Source organism: Lutjanus erythropterus, chromosome 12, assembly GCF_056507025.1.
Source record: "Lutjanus erythropterus isolate fLutEry1 chromosome 12, fLutEry1.hap2, whole genome shotgun sequence".
Classification (NCBI taxonomy): domain Eukaryota; kingdom Metazoa; phylum Chordata; class Actinopteri; order Lutjaniformes; family Lutjanidae; genus Lutjanus; species Lutjanus erythropterus.
Genome location: NC_139328.1, coordinates 37366209 through 37388979, shown reverse-complemented (window position 1 = coordinate 37388979; position 22771 = coordinate 37366209). Strand labels below are relative to the sequence as shown.

At 40.8% G+C, this 22771-nt stretch overlaps 1 protein-coding gene and 2 pseudogenes across 3 annotated transcripts; 2 read left to right on the top strand and 1 right to left on the bottom strand.

Moving 5' to 3' along the window:
* Positions 1-3192: 3192 nt before the first annotated feature.
* Positions 3193-5411, bottom strand: LOC146318436 (uncharacterized). Its single transcript, XM_084732550.1, has 8 exons — positions 5350-5411; positions 5210-5254; positions 5056-5120; positions 4833-4941; positions 4117-4197; positions 3940-4032; positions 3567-3662; positions 3193-3414 (listed from the first exon to the last, which is right to left on the bottom strand). Exons 1-8 carry the CDS (start codon positions 5356-5358, stop codon positions 3193-3195), a joined length of 720 nt encoding a protein of 239 aa, XP_084588676.1. The 5' UTR covers positions 5359-5411.
* Positions 5412-15401: 9990 nt separating this feature from the next.
* Positions 15402-18436, top strand: LOC146318435 (uncharacterized; annotated as a pseudogene). The gene is made up of 4 exons (XR_014771669.1): positions 15402-16203; positions 16385-16471; positions 16590-17063; positions 18086-18436. The product of XR_014771669.1 is annotated as an uncharacterized LOC146318435 (transcript).
* A 207-nt stretch (positions 18437-18643) lies between these two features.
* LOC146318434 (uncharacterized) lies at positions 18644-21140 on the top strand (annotated as a pseudogene). The gene is made up of 5 exons (XR_014771668.1): positions 18644-18844; positions 18965-19766; positions 20130-20318; positions 20405-20746; positions 21017-21140. The product of XR_014771668.1 is annotated as an uncharacterized LOC146318434 (transcript).
* The last annotated feature ends 1631 nt before the right edge of the window (positions 21141-22771 follow it).

Here is a 22771-nt window from a genome sequence, read left to right as displayed (position 1 = left end):
GCTTAACTATGTTCTATTTGATTCATTATATCCCTCCAGGAAGTTGCAATGCTGCGATCACAACAGTTAACACAAATTCAACCAATCCCTGTGAATTCTGCATGAACTTGCAATGTTGTCCAATCTCTCTGTCATCAAAGTTGCCCATCCCTGGTCTAGATGTAACTGTCTGCACCACCATGCAGATGTGTTACAGCTGTCTCCCGAGCTTAACCGCGACCAGATTTGAAACTTTTATTTCGGCAAGTACAGGTAAGCTTGATGCCCAATAAAAAGGCTCTGAGTAATATAGTTTACCGAGATGCTGCTGCTTGCTCTCTTTCCTGGTTTGAGATGTGGGTTAAAAATGTTGTGGTTGTTATGAATACAAATGTTGCTGTTTTAAACTTTTGTTCTGTGTTTTTGTTTTTTGTTTTTTTTCAAAAAGCTTGCACGTTACAAATGTTGATAATGTTTACATTCAGAAAAAATATTACGTTCAACCAAAAATATTTTGGCTTTGCCGGTTGTCTGTTTCTGGTTAACTAGAAGTGGCAGAATTCCTGAACTACTACTTTTGACCTTTGACTCCCAAACTCCATTATCTCCCATGATAAATAGCAGACTAAGGGATTAATGCTTTTTAGTTGATCTTTTTAATAGTGGCATAACATGGAAATGTAAATTTTGTAAAATGTATTTATATATTTATCAATATACATGTCATTGTGCGTAGTAAACCGCAATGATTGTATATATTTACAGCAGTATTTTTCTGTAGGATAATAAATCACCGGTGATCCAATTAAATTTTAGATTAATCTAGAATTACTTATTATAATAATAATTTAATAATGGCAAAAAACATAATCATGATTACAAAAATAACACAAAGAAAGTTGGAAATATTGCTATTTATAATAAGTAAGTAGGTAACTTTGTTTCAGAGCTTTAACACAAAAATTCAGTGAATTATAGGTTCTGAGACAAAAAGTGTTACAACCGTCCTTAGTCTTTCCTACTTAAATGAATTATTGGTATTTTAATGTCGGAAAATTGGAAATTGAGACAATTTGTGAAGTTTTACTGACAGAGACAATGGATAGTTGCTGAGCAACCAAGATGCATCTCCAACCATGCAAGAAGTAACAATACAACAGTGGCAATTTTTGCCTATGGCTGAAATAAGTAAAATGACCACATTTTCTATGCCTTTTGTGTAATTTACGTAAAAAAAAATTAAATAAAAATACATACACTTTTAGGAAAAGTCCAGCAGCATTGCAGTTTTTAATTCAACAAAGTTATTGCACATATAAATCTAAAACCAGTCAAAATGACTGCCTTGGCTGTTCTAGTGTTAAAAATGAAGTTAAGACTGATTGTAAAGAACAACCTATAGAATCTACATAATAAACCTGATGAAACTATTTTCACTCAGTTTGCTTGGGTAGATTTCATCCCACGTTTTGAGTAAAGAGTACCAATATACAACAACTATGAAACACAAAAAAATCAAGTAAAGTCTACCTAACATTTCTTAATACATCACACGACTCATTACTCATCAAAAGGGAGTAATGTTAACTCTTGATTGTTGGTAGGTAATTGTTGATCTACTCTAAAATTATTAATAATTACTACTCATTCAGGGGAGACTAGATTTACTTGAAAACTTACTTTCAAACAAAGGAGACTGTAGTGATCATATCAACTTTTTTAATCAACCAAATAATCAAAAAATAAGGAAAGGAGGTACAAAAGAACCGTCATCACTCTGCATATTCCACTGAAACAGAAGTATGGAACACTTCAAATATGGATTTGAGGCTCCCAAACACTCAACACAGTCCTCATGTTATTAAAATGTGCTGTTCTGGAACAACTGGATCACAAAACATCTCTACCTGCTTCTGGTACTTCAGAGAGGTCATTCCTGTAGTTGAGAAGAGAGGAGGAGGAGAGGAAAGGAGAGAGGAGATAATGCCAACAGCTTCAAATGTGAACGTTTCTTGAATGACAAACTTCCCACACAACTGGATCACAAAACATTTAAAATGCCAAACACTGGAGAAGGGTCTGACTGCAGCCCAGAGCCAAGCCACAGCCGCTACAAACCACGCCTCCTACAAACCACGCCCCCACAAACTACGCCCACATGATGCTACGGTGGCTGTGGAGTTCCACAGCATGTTGAAAGTAAACAGAAGGGAAATAAAGCAATAATGCAGTAACGGGTGCAATTTTAACAACTTTAACGGTTGATTTCCAACATTAAATGCCTTCCAATGCAAACAATGCGCTTGAAACAATCAATTGATTTAAAAAAAAAAAACAACAACAACCAAAAAAACAAAACAAAACAGAAAGTAATGTAATTAAATAGGACTGCAAATGAAAATTAGCTTTCTGCTAAATCTGGTGCATGCATCTTTTCTTTTTTTGACTAATGTACCAAGGTTATTTTGAACTAAAATTAATATTTACAATAATAATAATAATAATAATAATAATAATAATAATAATAATAATTAGTAGCAGTTATTTCAGTTAAAATTGTTGTTTACACCAGCTGTTTTTCTAAGAGCCACAGTGTCACAGCTTGGCCTACTACATCACATGCCATAAATATCACTCAAATGTGATTATTTCTTATGGGTAAGTTTAAAAGTTTTATTTTAGAAAAAAAATCAGACAAATGAAACAGCCAGCAACAGATTTTATTGTTTTATTGCCAATAAAGTACCACACAGGGTTACACAGGTGCATTTAATGTCCGGCCAGCTACAGCCTCTTCAAAAAGTCCTCAGACTCCAGAGCTCTTTGTTGTTTTTCAGCGTAGTTTTTTATTTTTTTTTTTGTGCCTCCTTGCTCATGTTTTTTGCCATGTAATAAGCCAACAGCTGTTTCTCACTGATGAGACAAAATGGAATAAAATAGCAATTAGTAACAGGAAATTCACACTGAGAGGTTGTCATAAACAATGTACAAACAATACATATAGGTATTAGCACACTCCTTATGTTTGTAGCATACTTCAAGTCATACTGCAGTCCACATTTATAGATTTCTGTGGCTCTGTGGAGGGAAACTGCATGGACAGCTGCAAGGGCGTGGACTGTTGCCTGTGTCAGGAGGTGAACAAAAGGACATCTTTCATTTAGACATTAAAGTAGTCTGTCATGTAGCAGTTAACAAGATATTAACCATAAGTTAAAGACTGACAATAGTAATAATACAAAATATGTTAACATGATAAAGCAGAAGCACATCCATAACAAATGCCACTTGATCGTGACATGTGGTTGCCTGTGCTTCAACCAGGCTTGTCAAGAAGCCCAGCACTCTGTCCAGCTGCTCATCCTCCTCAAAGAAAATTCTGACTCTGTCCTTTGATGATGCCCAGGAGGATGCAACTTTTCCTGCAATGACTGCCTGTAAATATATATATATATTTTTGGGAGGTTGCTCAAAATAAATATACAAACACTAGGCTAACAGAAAATGGTTCACTTAAATCATTCATTTATCATGTTTTGACCAAAATTATCTAGAGTATGTGAGTGAAATTTCATTTTCAAACTCACTTCAAGATGTTGTAGCAGGCCTTTATCCTGAGTGATGAACGTTAAAAGAAGCTCACTGGTGACTCTTCGTTCTTGTTCAGCTTGCTGAGCCCTTTCCTAAAATTTGATTAAACAGAAAGTGCTTTACATATTAAAAACATACACCCCCACCCTCCACACCCTCATACGTACAGTATATACACACATAGCACACTACACACATGCATCCACCCCACCCCAAAAATAAAATATGGCTGAGCACTGAGGGACCAGGTGAGGAAACACCATTCTATGGGAGCCGTCCACACCGAGAGGTGTCACTGCCCACAACTACAAAGGGTGCCGCCGCCGCAAACGTAATTATTCTGTTTCTTGATCCTTTGCATGTCCTTACCATTAGCCTGTCGAAAGACATGTCTTCACTCAGGATCCCAACATCTCTGGTTGTGGTGACCACATCCTGTTGGTCACTGCTGTCATTATTGTCCTTAATCAAGACACACAAAGACATGACTTAGTGCACAGCTGTAAACACTGGATATGTTGTTCTCATGCAATAATCTTCACTCACCTTAACCTGCTCTCTGGGTGGAAAGCTGTAAGGCCTCTTACTGTACATGTGATCAGAGGCAGGGTCAATGTGCTGTGGATTCTGCAGAAAGCAAACCATAATTGTGTCAGTTTGTTTTATGGGGATCCAGAGAGGACTGACGTTTGCACTTAAAACTATTGCGCCCCATTACAAATTTGGTTTATTGACAAAATGTACAGACTTTCTTCTTTTTACAGTGAACAAATCAAGCAAAAAACATTGGTAAAGCTCAAGACAACAAATTATAAATGTGTTTTTTAGGACAACTGCTGTCTCAAAATAACTCAATCCTCACAATGGAATCCCCCATAAGAGTACACCTTAGCATAACTGGTGTTGTACACCTGATACAATTTATCAATAGCTTCATTAGTTATATCAGGTGTGCTTCAGATATGACTTCAAATAACTGTACTGGCTGCAGATTTTTCAACGGTGAAGTTTAAGTGCATGTCAGAAATATGCCTGAGTGACATACAAATACATGTATTGCAAAAATGACAGTTTGTTAATTTTGCTAATACACCAATTCTGTAATGGGGGTGCAATAATTTTGAATGCAACTGTATAATAACACAGTACCATACAGAACATATTGCATCGTGTGCTATAAATGTTCATTTAATAGCTGTTTGAGTGGTGACTTATTTTCAAACAGGCAGGAGTGATGGATACTGTGTAAGGTCTTCACTGACCATGGTGCTGCTTGGTTTTCTTTTGCGTGTGATCCTGAATACCGGTGGTACATTGTCACGAAGGGTTGCCTTTCCTTCTTCTGTAAAATGGGCAAACTTCCTTCTGTACCTGTAATTAACATACATTTTCATGACCCAGAATACAGAGACAAGTGTTAGCATAAAGTGTTCTTAATAATTTCATTAAAAATCGAATTGTCTTTCAGGAAGCCCTGCAGCATACCCTTCCAGCCCAAGGTTTTCTAATAGAACAATGCACCACCATCTTCTCAGGAGACACATGTCATCCTAATAAAGATCAGTTACTACCACAGTTGATTTTGTTATAGTTTAAAAAATGTAGTAATATCATTTTTTCAACTTTATAGGATACTTACAACACTGAAGTCAAAGCAAGCATCCATGGCAAAGTACCAGGCATACTGTAGTGATGATAAATTATATAAATCAATACATGTAAGACACAAGGAATATCTGACAGCTAACTACTACTTTATATGGCATTACGCTCACTCACCATTATCATGAAGACACCACAGTCATTGCCATGTGTCTGCTTCAGAACATCCTGTGTAACAGACAGTTACAGTTAACGAATAGTAGATAATTACAAATCTATTTGATAGTGATATTGCAGGCAGTATCTCAGAATCTAAGATGACATGACAGAACATTTTTCTAAACTGAATGAACAAGTCACAATGAGTTTCTTATGTAATTATCTTATCTCAGACTATTTCAGACTGCTGAGATGATTGTATCAAAATTCTGAAAATAATCTATATAAAAATTGTAAATGTTGGGTATATATAATATTTATGTATAAGTGGTGATTGTATATGAAATTCTCCTGCTTTTGTGATAAAGATCTGAAAACAGAAGAATTATTTCATGAAAAGTAATTTAAAAAGGAATAATTGAGATTTATTTCATTACTTATTACTGCTCTGTTTCCAGATAATTATCAGGAAAATGGCAGCTTTTTAATGGACACAAATTCAACTAATATATGTATGAAAAATCTATGTGAAGTATTGTATTAACTCATATGGTGTTTTAACTTCATTGCAACTGATGAAATAAATATTTGAAATATTGCTATCATCATTTCATTGCATTGCTGTAAAGTGGTTAAGTTAATATCGAAATTATGTTTGATGTTCTTGTGTTTCAGGCCTGAGCCTTAAAAAAAGGCAGGTGCAATATGCAATTATTTATATGTTATGTAAATACTCAATTCATCCATTATCTTTACAGAAAGGCGTCAAAAGAACAAGGCACATCTTAACTTGTACATTAAAGGAACACTTCAAAAACAACATCTAATCTGGTATACAAATACACTTTCTCAATAACAATACCACTGGCAGAAATACACCAGGATCAGTGTGTAGGGTTTAGTATGGCATCTAGCGGTGAAATTACAGATTGCACGGTCTCCCGTTTGAATCATGCAGGAGAAACTATGGTGTCTGCGAAGTTCGTGAAAAATACGAAAGGCTCTATATGAGGGTCCTATTTAGTTTGTCCCTGTGGGGCTTCAGTTGGTAAACATGAGGCGCAATATGGGGCCACTATTGAATGGGACATATTCCCTCTGCAGATATAAACAACTCTTCTCAGGTAACGTAAACAGAACAGTGTTTATTTACACTACACTAATGAAAACATACATTTGAATATTATATTACATTAAAACTTTCTCAGACTTCAGTGGCTGGTGAACTTGGTGCGCTGGGCTCAGTTTATATAAAGGGGGTTGGTGTGAACTGGACTCTGTGTAATACAGTTAAAATTTCAATTTTGGCTTCTCCTCTGTGTTTGGGGGATAGGCTTCTTAGCATTGGAGCGAGGCTCAAGAGGAATAATTCCTCTGGGTCAGGTTCTTTATTTAGGGCAGACATAATGGCCTCAAGGCTCAAAGCCTTCCTCTGCACCTGGACGTGGCCTCCTTACTCTTTTACCAGAGGGGCCTTGGGCTTGAGACGGTGGAGGCTGGGCTGCCTGCGGGGTCGCTGTTTTGGGGGCACTGACTTGGTGGGGTGTCATGGAGGGCTGGCGGGGGACCTGATGATCTGATGGCCCCACCATTAGATCAGCAGGTTGCCCTTCAGTCTGGGTTGAGGATGCTGTTGAGGGCTGAGGAGCGGTGTTTTGTGGTGAACGGACGCTTTGTTGCATTTCGTCTGACACTGGGTGATACTGTGACAGTTAGGAGACATCACTGGAGTCAGATGTCTAGATCACTGGCGTAAGCTGGAGAATCACGTAGTCTTCCTTGTCTATATTTCCGCTCATTTGCTTGTCTTTTAAATACGTGTCGAGGAAACTCAAAATGGATATATATTTTTTTCTTTCTCTCTCCTCCTTCAGCACCACTCTTCTTCTCACTCTGTACCCTCCTCTCCTTCCTGTATCTGTCTCTCAAGTTTTTCCACCATTTCTTACACAAACAGCTAAACTAACGTTAGCATTATAATTAGCTTAATGGTAACTTAATGGTAGTTCGTAAACTCTGCCTAATCACAAACCTGGTAGCCCGATCTGAATACTGACATTTCGCCAAGCAATACTCTTCCTGCCGAGATCGTGGTATGATTTTAACGTAGTGTTATAGAGCTCGGGGAACTCGGAAACACAGAGAATGAGTTTTTCTTCCATTGTCTCTCCCTCCTCTGTTTGTATGTGTCGCTACTGGCTACGTCACATAGAGCTGTTATCTCATTGGTTGCGCTTTGAAAGGTCAGCAGCAAATGAGGTCAAAGTTCAAATAATTTGAATTTTGGGCGTAGCGGTGAGCAGCAGATCCGAGTGGTCCACCACACCGAAGGTAGCGGTGCTGCTAGGTCGGGCGCCACCAATCTCTCCATAGGAAAGTAATGGGACAGCCAGCACAAAGCGTTTTTACCGCTGATCATGTGTAGGGGCCTTTAGACACCTTGCTCTCCTCCACCTTCCACTTGAAGATGCCCCACAGATGCTCAGTTGGGTTCAGGTCTGGAGACATACTTGGCCACTCCATCACCTTCACCTTCAGCTTCCTCAGCAAGGCAGTTGTCATCTTAGAGGTGTGTTCGGGGTAGTTATCATGTTGGAAAACTGCCATTCGGCCCAGTTTCCGAAGGGAGGGGATCATACTCTGCTTCAGTATGTCACAGTACATGTTGGTATTCATGTTTCCGTCAAGGAACCGCAGCTCCCCAGTGCTGGCAGCATTCATGCAGCCCCAGACCATGACGCTACCACCACCATGCTTCACTGTAGGCAAGACACAATTACCTTGGTACTCCTCACCAGGGCGCCACCACACATGCTGGACACCATCTGAGCCAAACAAGTTTATCTTAATCTCATCAGACCACAGGACATGGTTCCAGTAATTCATGCTCTTGGACTGCTTGTCTTCAGCAAACTGTTTGTGGTCTTTCTTGTGAGCCAGCTTCAGAAGAGGCTTCCTTCTGGGACGACGGCCATGCAGACCGACTTGATGCAGTCTGAGCACTGACAGGCTGACCTCCCGCTTCTTCAACCTCTGCAGCAATGCGTGCAGCACTCATGCATCTGTTTTTTGAAGCCAACTTCTGGATATGACGCAGAGCATGAGCACTCAACTTCTTTGGTCGACCCTGGTGAGGTCTATTCAGAGTGGAACCTGTCTTGAAAAACCACTGTATGACCTTGACCACCGTGCTGTAGCTCAGTTTCAGGGTGTTACAATCTTCTTATAGCCTAGGTCATCTTCTAGAGAGCAACAATTCTATTTCTCACATCCTCAGAGAGTTCTTTGCCATGAGCTGCCATGTTGAACATCCAGTGGCCATTATGAGAGAATTGTACCCAAAGCAGCAAATTTAACAGCTCTAATCCATGACACACAAATTTGTATGGTCCAGTCAAGCAGGCAAAAACATGAACATATTGAATAGGACAGGTGGCTTTGTATGTTTGAATGACATGTACAGGTATCACTAAGGGTGTATTCACTTGTGTTGACAGCTATTTAGACAATAATGGCTGTGTGTTGAGTAATTTTCAGTGGATATAAAATCTATACTGCTATACAAGCTGTACACTGACTACTCTAAAGTATATCCAAGTTTCATTTCTATAGTATTGTCCCTTGAGAAGATATAATAAAATGGTTGCTGAAACGTGAGGGGTGTAGTCACACTTGTGACATACTGTACATCATTTTGCACAGTGAAGCTTAAATATTCAACTTCAAATTTTATTATTATTATTAATTATGTATTTTTTAAAGTGAATAATTATCACTCTATGTATATATTTTTAGCTGTTTCTTCTGTAAATTGAAGACTTCCCCAATGATGTTTGGAGGGGAGGGTGCAGGCAGATTTTTACAGACACACACAGCCCAGTGAGCACAGGAACAGGAGGGAGGGAGACAAGAGAGAGAGAGAGAGAGAGGGAGAACATGCGCTACAGACAGAGATAACATGCTAGAAAGGTGAGAACATAGGTGCGTTCGAGATGAGACAGGCCTGTGCAGAATCAATCAGCGATGATTGCTGCACAGTGCATGCCGGCAAAAAACGGACACTATGCTGGTACATTATTTTTGGCGCAACCTGCACAGAATGAAAACAAAGTTACACCAGAGGTGCAGCTGCTTATACTGCGGTGTGTATCAAGAGACATGGAGGCTACGCTACATTAGCTTAGCAATGGCAGAAGAACCAAGCAGCGAAGCTTTGTTTCCACCAAAGAAAAGAGTGAAGTCGGCAGTGTAGGAGCCTGTCGGATACACCAAGAATGACCAGGGAGTCATTCAAGACGACGGATCACCGTCTGCAAAACCTGCCGAAAAAAAGTTGTGGCTAAAAGGTCAAACACATCTAACTTGATGCAGCATTTGCAGGATCACCACCCAGCTTTACACGCCAAAGTAAAGGTAACACATAATAACTGAGTTAAATTACGTTAGTGGCAAGTTACCTAATGAAACATTGAGTTGGTAGGGAGTTAAATATAAACATGTCACTTACAATCAGTGGCATAGCGGTGAGAGTTGAGCTTTCAGTTCAGCGTAAACAAACAGCAGCAAAGTGGCTCGTCTGTCTATGGAAGACAAAAGTGCTCCTCTCAAGGACTTCAGTCAACATTACAGGTTGCTTCTTCCTGTCTGTGTTGAGTAAACGCTAAGCATTGTGGGTTAATATACCAGGTGTAAAACACTAACTTGAAAAGTTCCAGCACTCTACCATGGGATCTAATTAATTGCATTTCAGTTATTATTAATACAGCAAAAGTGGTGTTTTCAATTTATTTCTATTATTTTTACTAAAACTTGGTGAAGTGCTTGTCTATGATAAAGTGCTATATAAATGTAATCCATTATTATTATTATTATTATTATTATTATTATTATTATTATTATTATTATTGTTATAAAACTTCAAACAAACATAACAGACAGGATTTAATCAGGCCACATGTAAAATTAGATTAATTATTGAAAATAGATTATTTAAAATGAATTATAAAATTAGACATAGATGACAGCTGATGACAATAACACTTAAGTTTATTACCCACATGAGTAACATTTTCCCCTGGGAAATTATTATTTATAATAATAATACTTAAAATACTTTATTTCAAAAATTTTTCCACCATGATTTTAAGTTCACGACTCAGATCCAAAAGAAATGTAGAAAGAATACACAAACTGAAAATACTAAATAATGTTGTGATATTTTTGATCAAAAGAGCCGTGCAGACAGACGTCCTGCAGCCTTTGACTCCATTTGTTTTGTTCAAAAGGGAAATACTGACATGCATGTTTACTTTTATTTAATTCAGAAGAAACAGACAGATTTTTTGTTTATTTATTATTTTGTACTGTATTATTTGATTACTGTGTTATTTCTGACAGCAGTAAATGACACATTAAAATCTCTAAAGAATGTTCATGTGATTTTATCCATTAGTTCATTAGTAGTGTTGTGAAATTAATTAATGCATAATAATCGTGATAATCGTGAAACCGTGATTATTCCTCAGGCTATAATCGTATAATCAAAATCTATAATCGTTGCATCCCTAATCCTGACTTGCTCTGACATCATGCACACATGGGCAATGATAACCTCAGGAGATCGAGGTGGTCACTGTTTTCAGAGCCAGGCACCACAGCTGCTCTCCACCGACTGTGAGAGCCTGGCTGTCACCTGATCGATGAACTGACAGGCTCTAATTGGCTCTTAATTTTGACAACAAACAACACGTGTTGTGTAATTTTCTGTGTTATTGTGATATTTACCACTGGATATTTTAGTCCGATGTTGTGCAGTGAAGTTTTAATCTGTCAACAAGCAGATATCTTGTGGCTCATAATATTAAATCCAGCTTTTTATATGTGACTTATCAAATGAACAGTTTCAAAGTACTTTACATGTAACAGAAGGGGGGATCTCTTCTATTTCAATTTCAATCAGCGATCAAGAGCGCACTTCATTTCTTCAGCTATTAACGTGGTCTGTGAACTTCAGGTAGTCTACAGGTGATCTAACAGGATGTTACTGTCTCTTCTTGTTTAGTCTGCTGGAAACTCCGACTTGACCGCAGCTTTTTGTCTCCACCTTGTGGAGTGGCCGCCTGATCTCGTCTGGTCTCCAGGCGAGGCGCAGTTCATCTCGAACGCACCTAATGAGTGACAGCAGGAAACGCAGTAAAATCTGGATGCATTTCAATGTCATAGACAGTTCAAAGGCAGAGTGTAGACTGTGCAAGGTGAAGATCTCATATGGAGCAGGCTCCACAAACAGCCTTTTCATTTATATTTTGTTGTGTGATTCTCTAGGCTTGTCTGGGTTGTTTCACTGTAAATAGTTAAACGTTTATAAATAATATACATACAATCAGAGATTGGACCTTTTTGTCTAATTGAGATGTATCTTTATTTTTGTACTTTATAATTTATTTTTTGTAGCACCCTGCTCCATGTTGAGTATACTGAGTATATAAATAAAAAACATTTGATCTAATGTATGGGTTTTTTTTTTACATTAGTAATTCATTTTACAGATAATTTTACATTGTTTTTAGTAATAAATTCATTCAAGCAACAAATAATCTGAGGAGCCACTTGGGAGCGGAAAGAGCCGGCTCTCTTTAGTGAGCCGAGCCAAAAGAACTGTCTCTCTAAAAAGAGCCGTAATTCCCATCACTATCTTTTCTGCACAGCAAAAGTCAATTATTCTGGTAAGTGTGGCTCATCTCTTTAAAATATTTTATTTACTTACAAGAATCTGAAAACTTTAAATCTTGTCTCAGACATGATCTGGATTTATTCAGGTCTGTTTTTAGTTGTAAATGGTTCTGACAAGCCTTTTTTTGCTCTCATACTGCTCTCATACTTACTTTGCCCCTAGGCTGGGACAGTGATCTGTCAAGCATTCTACTGTTGATTCACCTACGTCTCCCTACCTCAAAAGGCCACAAGAAGAGTGCTAACATCAGCTCATATCAAGCAGTCGACCATGTTGTGAGATATCAGAGGGAATGCCATGTTTTAGAGTGCTTTTTACACCATTGTTCTGCCACCGCTTCTTTTGGGGCATATTTGTTTTTAGTAGTTTAGTGGGACATGTGAATGTTTTCTTATGATTTCTCTCTTATGTTTTTGTTACAGATAGGAGCCAGTGTTGAGACCTTATTTTGAAGTTTGGTACCTGGATGGCCCTTTCTCCTGTGGTTCTATGTTGTCATTGACAACAAGGCCATCCCTGGCAGCCTTTGACAAGCTTTTCATGGAACACTTCATCTTCAGTGTGAACTACCATGAATCCCTCAACAGTTTCTATGTGTTTATCCAAACAGTGGTGTCAACATCAGTGTGGAAAGTGCCAAGGAAAGTCCCAGTGTCAAGGAGTGCAGAGCAAGCCTGTTGCATGTTGGTATATGAGATGATATGTATCCACAAAAATGTTGATTTGTTTTATATGTAAGGTACATCACAAATGTTCTGCATTGCTTTGTCAGCATGTGAGCTTTCACCATGATTTGTGTCCAGGAAAGACATTACATTTGAAATGTGGACAGACAGGATGTTGATCTTTATTTTGCACTTATTCACAGTTCAAGAAACTGTAACGGGCAGTAATAAGACCCACCTGCAACACCCGGGAAACCAGGAACAGTGGGTAATGACCTTCATTTTCACACATGAGGAACAGGGGCTTGAGCAGGTAAGGCAGCACAAAACACAGTTCGGTGAACTGAACAGAAACCAAAGTGGGTACATGATGTCATAACCTGGATTTTCCACAGCATCAGGACTGCAACACCTGAACACACTCCTGGATACACCCACTCGCACACCCATCCACGATTAACTCACCCATTCATTCCTAGTTCACACCACCATTCAGTTCACTCCCCATATCTTTCATTCAGTCAGGAGAGCAGGAGAGGAGAGAGTAGGAGGCACAAACGGAGCAGCAGGCTCAGTGCCGTTTAAAAACAAAGTAAGGTCATTTAATCCCTTTTAAGACATTTCATTTGCATCTTCTCCATGAACTCTGCCAACCTTCAAAACACCTGGATCGCTTCCTCCCTCTTCCTCAATCAGCTGTTCACTCAAACCAGTCATTCATCATTAACTCAGCAGTCAATAGATTCAGTTTTTTGATGAACTCAATCAATTTTTAAACTAAAAGAAAATCCTGAGTGGAAATTTGTGTAGGGCATTAATTTAAGTGTGGACTGGATTGGGATTTTTTGTGCATAATTTATAAATATTTGAACATCTTGGTTTTAAATTGCTTTTGAGGGTTTTTGGTTGATTTGTAAAACACTTTAAATACAGTTATTCTGGTTAATGCACTTCATAATGTGATGGATTGTTTTTAGTGGTGTGGATCATTCAAGGTGCAGTGTATAATATTTTAATATATTTGCATCCTTTGAAATATCATGCCTGAGAGACCAACTGGCCTTTTGAGATCTAACACTGGCGGTGAAACGTCATATTCGTCATATTCGCGGGTGGAAGAAGACAGAATTTAAAGTGTGCAAGCATCAAGAAAGTGAGCAACATTTCACTCTTTTCCTTCCCAGTCAGTAGCATCAACATATTTCATGGCACTATCATGCCTGAGAGACCAACTGGCTTTTTAAGATCTAACACTGGCACCTCAACAAACATGTTTCTGTCAAGGGGGACCTGTAGCCCTTTAGCATGATGGTCCACAAAGAATTGGAGTGGGTCTCACCAAGATTTGAACTCCCATCGCTGGATTCAGAGTCCAGAGTGCTAACCATTACACTATGGAACCCCCCGTAAAGCCATGTTGAATCTATGGAAGAACACCTTCTTGCCTGATATCACCATGTGGGAACATGGCCTTGAAGGCAGGCAACAGCAGAACAAGCACACTTCAACAGGTTTTGTGGATGGGGGGGAATGTTTGTGTTGCACTTTTTAAGGCCTTGAAAAAGGCCATTGATACTGTCAAACACAACTTCCTGCTATACAAATGAACTAAGTTTCTTTTCTCAAGCAAAAACATGGTTTAATTCTTAGAGGAGTCAACTGGTCACCTTTGGTCATATGAAATCTGAATGTTGTGAAAGTAAAATGGGCATACCACAAGGATCACTGCTTGGACCTTTGTTGTTTAGCTTTGATGTTAATAACATCTCTGTATGCTGCACAATAAGTGGGTTACAAATGTACGCTGACAATACTGTTATTTTAGTGTCAGCAACAACAACAACTGCTTCTGCTGCCTGCAAAGTATCAGAATGCCTGGGGAAGAGGGCCAGCAGCCACATATGAAGTTGAATGAGTGTGTCAGAAAGCAGAATCTGCTCCCGTGCATTTTGCCTCAAGCCTGTTCCCAAACATACAGAGAATTGCTCATTTTCCTTTGCCAGTATCGTGTTACAGGGAGCTGTTGGAAGAGTCCACATGTCAGGAGTGGGATTCGAACCCAGGCCTCCAGTGGAGACTGTGACCTGAGTGCAGATTCGTCCGTCCAACATTTCCAATATTGGAGAGATTCAGCCAATAGCGTTTCTCACTCCAACATTCAACGACCAATCATGTTGGTGGATTTTCTGACGAATCACGGCAGAGAAATGTTGGAGCAGAAGGTGGGTTTTTTCCGAGAGGGGGCGTGAGTCGGAGAGTGATTTTGGAGCTGTCAAGGCTAAGAAGACGTCGAAAGTTACCCAAAAAGTTACTCAAAACGACACGGTGAGTGTTTACATATTTATTACAGTGCTGTATATGACTAAACTTGTAGTACAGAAGCAGTTTTACCTATTGAGCCATGCTGTCATATCGATTTAGCTAGCTAGCTAGCTAGCTTCTGGTCGGCTATGAATACTATGTTTTGAATCAAATGTTTTGACTCCGAAGCTCATATTTCTGCCCAGTCATGTCATTTCACATGTAATTGGCTATATCGGCTATATTGCCGGTCGCTGTCGCACGAATACGGTTTTGTAACTTTCGTCACTTTGCCTTTCAGCCTTGCGTTCATTCATTTTGGCTTTCCAGACTAATGTCAGTCTTGCTTATGATAAACTGTCGTACTCGCCTGATTAGTTCATATTTGTTTAATCGGGTCGGCTACGGTCGTCGCGTGTATGTGTTATTAACGGTAGTTAGCCTCCCTGTTGCTGTATTACAGTCGGGTGGCCTTAATACTAGTTTGAACTTAGCAGTGGAGTAAGGTTAGGCCTTTCTAACCCTCCGGAGAACACAAAAATGTAGGTCTAATATAATAAAAACGTCAGTATTACACTCGTTTTATGCAAGGGTTTAGTGGTAAATAGTGAGATGAGTAAACTGCAATTTACCTTTCTTGTTTCTCCTCACTCATTGATACGGTTGGTCTGAAAATAAACGAGTAATCTCTTATTTCAAAGAGGTGGATAGACGAGTTTACTGTACATCCCTGGTTATGTGAAACGCCATATAATTCAGTCTATGTAAAAAAAGAAAAAATAATTCCCTAAGAAGGTAAATAACAACCTTTCAAATTCATGATATTTTCCACCACACACTATAAGAATACATATTAGTAATGGAATTCAGGTTAATTCATAAGCTCTGTTATATAGCCTATGCAGTGTATGTCACTTTTTTTCATAGGATTATTAGAATATTACAAGGCTGATGGTCTGGCTTTCATGTTTCAGTACCTGTTTTTATGCATCTAATGTTCCTGCATTTATGTCACCAAAGGCAATGTCTTCAAAAACAAAATCACACAAGGCGATGGCAGACTCAGAGTGGATGTCCCGCCTGAGGAAGTTTGCCAGCACTGGGGCCTGGCCTGCAGGTGAAGGAAACAGGCCAGCTCCCAGACAGAAGAAGTGGTACGAGCTGTATCAAAAGGTGTGAGAACATTCATGGCGCAATTCATTTTACTCATCATAAATTGGATCGAATATAATAAGAGGCTAGGATCCTGTGAGTTAATAAACATTTAATAAGCAAATAATGTACATTAGACACTGAAATTCCACAAATGAATATGCATGTGTATTTCCATCAAATGTACAACTATCATTTTTAGATTGAGAAATGTCCGATGCAGACGCCTGGACAGACATCCTTGTTTGGACAAGTAAGGAAGTGCATGTGTGGATTCCACACTCAGAAGGTAACACTGATAAATTAAAGATTAAAGTAGTGTGTGTCTGTGTGTGTGTGTGTGTCTGTGTGTGCATATCAATATACAGACTAATTAGTGATGTTTTTACTGTGCCATGGAACAACAGCCAACAGGAGCAAGTACTGTTCAGGGGTCTGCAGGGCAACAGGCTGCAGCAGTTGGGCCAGTCCAGAGCACCGTGGGGCAACAAACTGCTGCAGTGGGGACAGTCCAGAGCACCCTGGGGCAACAAACTGCTGCAGTGGGGACAGTCCAGAGCACCGTGGAGCAACAAACTGCTGCAGTGGGGACAGTCCAGAGCACCCTGGGGCAACAAACTGCTGCAGCAGTGGGGACAGTCCAGAGCACCGTGGAGCAACAAACTGCTGCAGCGGGGACAGTCCAGAGCACCGTGGAGCAACAAACTGCTGCAGCGGGGCCAGTCCAGAGCACCCTGGGGCAACAAACTGCTGCAGCGGGGACAGTCCAGAGCACCCTGGGGCAACAAACTGCTGCAGCGGGGACAGTCCAGAGCACCCTGGGGCAACAAACTGCTGCAGTGGGGACAGTCCAGAGCACCGTGGGTTCTGTCCAGAGCACCGTGGGTTCTGTCCAGAGCACTGTGGGTTCTGTCCAGAGCACCGTGGGGCAACAAACTGCTGCAGCGGGGCCAGTCCAAGGAGCTGTTGCGCAACAGAGTGCAGCTCTTGGGAAAGTGCTGGGAGCAGAGGGCCAGAAGCAGCGACCTTTGCTGAATTTGTCAATGGTATCTGACACTCATAAAGTGACAAAGAATATTTGATAGTTTGTTCACTGAATGGTAGTTTTACAATATAATCCTCTCATGACATGGCTTTATTACCTTTCAGTTTACAAAACCAAGATTTGGTGGTGCTCATGTTGCTGCTGCGAAGCCAAATCTCAGCAGAGCCACAAGGGTGTCCCAGGTAAATGGAGATCAAATAGCAACTGTTTAAATTGTGTGATTAATACAAATAACTTGGACTGAATACTTTACAGAGCCAAGTCACCGACCCCACTGATGGATGGATGTACCAGTTCTCCAGCCAGCACTGCTGTCTCAGTGAGTAATCATGTAACTTTTTTCAAATTTTTCAAATACAGCTAAAGTATTTGTATTTTTAGATACAATTTTCCCTAAAATTATTAAGAGCATTACAAACAATTCAAATCAGAAATTACACTTGAAAGCATGCTAATATTGTTTCATGTGGAGCATGAAGTATTTGTCTAGATTTGATTGTGTTTGAAATGCTATGATTTTTTTAACCAATGTGAGTATATACCTTATCAAACTATAACAGGCTCCAGCTCCACAGACAGATGTTCCAGCTTCAGCACCTGTCGTTGGCCCCATGGTAGCCAGTGCCACTGTGTCAGTAAGTAATTTAATATTAAATTTTATACTGTGTAGATCAGCAGCAGTGTTTTTTTTTTATCTGTATTGAGTATGTTTGTGTATTGTTTTATTATTGCAAAGGCTGCTGAGTCCAGGACAGAGACACCTGAAGCTTTGACACCTCAGCTTCCCCGTTTGTGGTCAGAGGGCTTGCCACCTGAGGACTGGATTATGAAGACCGTGCTGAAGTCAGGTCAATTCAGGACAATTTAAAGCTCTGGTACTTTCCACCACAGCCAAGCCATTTGTACCACCAGGCTCCTGCTCCAGACCACTTTTTTGCCCACCCACTTCTTGTCTGGATGCCTTACAAATTATGGAATGTGAAGGTGGTTTGTCCCAACCCTGTCTGTGGACGGCACTAGCTTACAGGAGCCGGGGTGCACAAGAGGGCACGGCGGGTCCTGGATGTGGACAGGATCTACAATATGGTGACAGAGACTCTAACCTGCACCAAATGTAGATGCTCCCACGTGTCCTGGAGCCAGACTGTCCTCACACAACTGGACTTGGCTCACAGATCAGAATTTCGGGTCATCCTTACGCAAAAGTGAGTAACATCTCTTCTCTCTCCTGCTTTGTCAAATTTAAATTATGTCAAACATTCTCACTGATATATCTGTCTATTACCAAGGTTTGCGTGTGACATCCGGGTGATCCGTCTTCTGCGGGAAAGAGGCCTGGGTAACAGCCCAACACGGGTTTTAAAACAGCTGAGGGAGAACCATACGGAGGAGTGGCTGCATCGTGTAGCACGGTACATGACAGAGTGTATGGACTTCCTCCAGCGTCCCGGACTGGTGTCCATGACCATCCCAGAGCCTCCAGAGTCTGCTGTGGTGCCGAGCTGTAAGTGGCTCCTCTCCGTTTACAGCCAGGACATTTTGACAAGGCTGGAGGAAATCAAGGCCAGAATAACATCCACTTATGGCACCATTCTAAAAATTGTCTCCACCAAAAAGGTTAACCAATCTTTGTTCTTTAAAATGGGCTGCTGATATTAGACAATTATTAATTATTCCTATATTCAGTATTTCTGAAGCATGTTTGCAGAGATCTTACTAATTGTATGCTCTTTTTAGATCACCAAAAAGCTTGCTGGTACAGCCAAGGGGACAGCACTCTGGCTCACCTCTGTGGGAAATGAGCATGGTCAGATACTCATCAGTGTGCTGACTGCTCAGGAGGGAGCTGGTCTGGACATGATGGCAGCAGACCTGGTGAAGAGATACCAGCAGGCTGGTGTGGAGCCCCCTGTAGCCCTGTATGTGGACTGTGGCTGCTGTGCAGAAGCAGGGGAGACCAAGCTGAAGACCAGATTCAGTGGGTGGCCAGACCTTACAGTAAGGCTGGATATCTGGCACTTTATGTGCCGAATTGCTCTGGGATGCTCAACAGATGCTCATCAGCTGTACCCACCTTTTATATCATGCCTGTCAGCGTGCGTATTTGAGTGGGATGCAGCTGATTTAGCTCTGTTGCGCGAAGCAAAAAAACAGCAGCTTCAATCCCAGGGCCCGTCTTCCCCTACTGATGGTGACATCAACAGACATCTGTCCAGGGAGGAACTGGCTCTCCATTGCTGGAGGAGGACCCGCGGTGAGGAGACCACCGCTGAGCTGCTGGAGGAGCTTCTGCGGGGACTCATGGGGCCCAGTGGCAATGACTCCCTTGGAGTTCCCCTGTTTGACAGGGAGAGGATGGAGCACATCTGGCGTGTCCAGAAAAAACACATTAAGTGCATCCAGGACCTGCCAGGTGTTGCTCTGTACGCCAAAACAGGGGAGCTCACAAAAGGAGGAGTGCGGTTACCCACCTACAGATGTGCCAGAGGCTCTACATCCTTAGAGTCTTTTCATCTACATCAGAACCGCTTCATACCAGGTTTGTATCTGTCAGTCATGTCGGTTCATGTGTTGAAAGGTTTAAGAATATTTTATCATGGCTGCAGCTTACAATTATTTTCATAGTCGATCAATCGGTCTATTATTTTCCTGATTAATTGATTAACAGTTGTTTTTGCTATAAAATGTTTAGAAAATTGTGAAGATATTTAGTTTAAAGTCAGAGAGGAGTAAAGAAAAAAGAAAATATTAACAATCTGGACTTTGACTTTCTTACTTAAAAAAAAATACTCAAACCGATTGATTGATTATCAAAATAGTTGGTGATTAATAATTCACTAATAATTGGTTAATCATTGCAGCTCTATATTTTGTAATGTAATATTTGATAATGTACTTCTAGGGAGCAGTGCCAACAGCCTGAATTTTCAGATTTATCTGCTGGAGGGCCTGCACAGATGGAACCAGGACCGCGGTCGTGCTGCCCTGTCTACTGGACCATCTTCCTTGCGCCGCTACTCAGGTGACCTGCTTCACTGTGTGAACAGCAACTATGAGAAGCTGTTCGGGAGGAAGGTGGTACCAGAGTTCTGTCCACCCTCACGTTATACAGATAAGCATTTATAAACACATCAGTTATTCAGCTTGGTTTTTGAATCTTTTATTTACTTTTGTAAGTTATCCACTTGACCTCTTTTGTTTCAGGAGAGCTCATAGTGGTGCAGTATCTGTTCCGGCAGACTGGCCAGGCACTGCAGGATATGCACCCTGATTCAGAGCAGACCGCTCAATTAATTGAGGAACATGACGTGGAGGATGACATGGAGGAAGATGAGGGCTTCTCCGATATCACGGACGACCCCACAATGCTGGACCTGGAAGGTCTTCAGGCTCCAGTCTCCTCAACCCCCTCCAGCATTGCCACCACAGCTCCCTCCACGTCAACCACGGTTCCCAGCAGATTCACCCTGGTTCCTGGCACATCTGCAGTGACAACCAGCACAACTACCATTGCTCCCGGTATGGCTGAACAAGTCATTGAAATCTTATCTAATGCAGTATTACAATATCTAAACTGTAGATGCTGCATTTTATTGAAAAAGGACAAAAGCATCATTATAATGAAATACTGTAGTGCTGCAGAGATGCCCTGTTCTACAAACAGATGTTAAAAAAAATTAGTTTTCAGGGCTTTTTTGGCAAAAATCAAAGTTTGTGTTTTGTGAATCATATCACAATCACGGGATCTGTCAAAATAATCACAGTGTTTTTTTTCCACATATTGTGCAGCCCCCAGCTCATCCACTCTGGGTCCCCACACTTCAACCTCAGCTGCCAGCACATCCAGTCTTGCTCCCAGCAGTTCTGCAGTGGCCTCTGGTGCATCCAGTCCATCCTCTGGTTCATCCTCTGAGGCTGGAGTGGATACACAGATGGAAGAGGAAGATTCGGTAAGTGTTAGTGTGGTCAATTTAATATATCAGTGAAGGTTTTTTGTTGCTATTTTCTAAACCACTTCATCATTTGTACAGGCTGTCAACCACCAAAATATACCTGGGTCCCAGCATGTGGACAACCTGGCTGAGTACTTGGTGGGGCTTTGGGACCAGACTTCTCTCTTCCTCAGCAATCAGCAGGCCAGCACAATTATTAGCCTGTGGCAGAGCCTGGATGACTATGACAAGCAACGGGTGGTTTATGTGGCTCGTCACCAGAAAAGACTTTTGAGTGGACGATTCCGAATCCACAAGAAGCCCAAACAAACGCCTCGTGTAGAGAGCACCACCCGCTGTGTGCTAGGTGCAAGTAGTGCGCCTGCACAATGGCCTGACTGCTGCCAGTTGGTGGAGTGCATTTTCATTAGACTGTGCTTCATTCACCCAAACCCAGTCAGGAAAGGGAAAGGGGCAGATTCAAGGTGGTCCCTAATTTTGAGGGATTACCGGAAGATCAGGCAGCTTGTTGTCTGTAACTCTCTGGTGATGCAGGCTACAGAGATTCAGCTGGTTGAGGTAAACCAGAACACCCTCATCCAGTGGCACAACAACAGGCAGAAGAATCAGGAGCTCTCTGTGCTGCTTCAGGGCTCCTCAGTGCCAACAGACCTCCCTGAGTCTGCAGAGCCCCTTCAGGAAGCAAGAGTGCTCCCTGCTCAACCAACACCGGCACAACAGGAGCATCAGTACCAGCTGCCAGAGAGTACGAGAGTACAGCCAGCCAGGCGCAACAGAGGAAGACAGCCTCAAGTCAGCTTCCACGTCCCATCATACCAAAGGGCGTGTCTTTCATACTGCGAGCACCAGTCCCCGTCCTTACACCAGCAGGTCAAAGTGTAAGATTTGTACCAGTGGTCCTTCCTGTCCCTCTAGTTCAGGCCACCACCCCACAACCCAGTCCACCTACCACCACAGGTCAAGCTGCAGCCACCCCAGCTTCTCTAAAGAAGCCTTACAGGCGATCTGTGGAGGCAAATACATGTAAAAAGTGTGGCCAGTTCCGTACAGCTGACACTGGCCACAGCCAGTACCGTGGAAGGGTCTATTGCCCACAGTCAGAATCTCTCTCCAAAGATGAGTGTTTGCAAAATGAGGAAGAGGTCTGATAAATAATGATGTGTAATATACTGTAAATAGTTAATAATTGTAGTAGTAGTTGTTCTGTAAATAGTTTTGTAAGTGTTTTTTAATATATTTTTGACATATTTTTGTTTTTTTACTGTAAATAGTTGTATTTTGAAATAGTGTTGTTAGTTAGATAGTGCTGTATTTTTGTGGTGATTTTTAATTAAAGCTATCAAAAGTGTTTCTTTGCTTCTTTTTTCTATGAACAAGCAAAGCTGGTGAACAGCAAATGCAGAAGTTGGTGTTTTTTGACAGATTGTGAAAAACAGCATAAACAATAATAATTATCATCATCATAACAACAACAACAACAACCACAATAATAATAATAATAATAATAATGATAATGATAATAATGACACAACAGGTGATTGTTTTAGGAAAGCAGTCATTTTAATAATGAATTTAATACTATTAATATTAA

Bases quoted from the DNA above. Each gene is read 5' to 3' on its own strand.
- LOC146318436 (XM_084732550.1), bottom strand. The intron at 5,121-5,209 runs GTAAGTATCCTA...GATCTTTATTAG, and splicing joins CTTGCTTTGACTTCAGTGTT to GATGACATGTGTCTCCTGAG. The intron at 3,415-3,566 runs GTGAGTTTGAAA...ATATATTTACAG, and splicing joins GCCTGCTACAACATCTTGAA to GCAGTCATTGCAGGAAAAGT.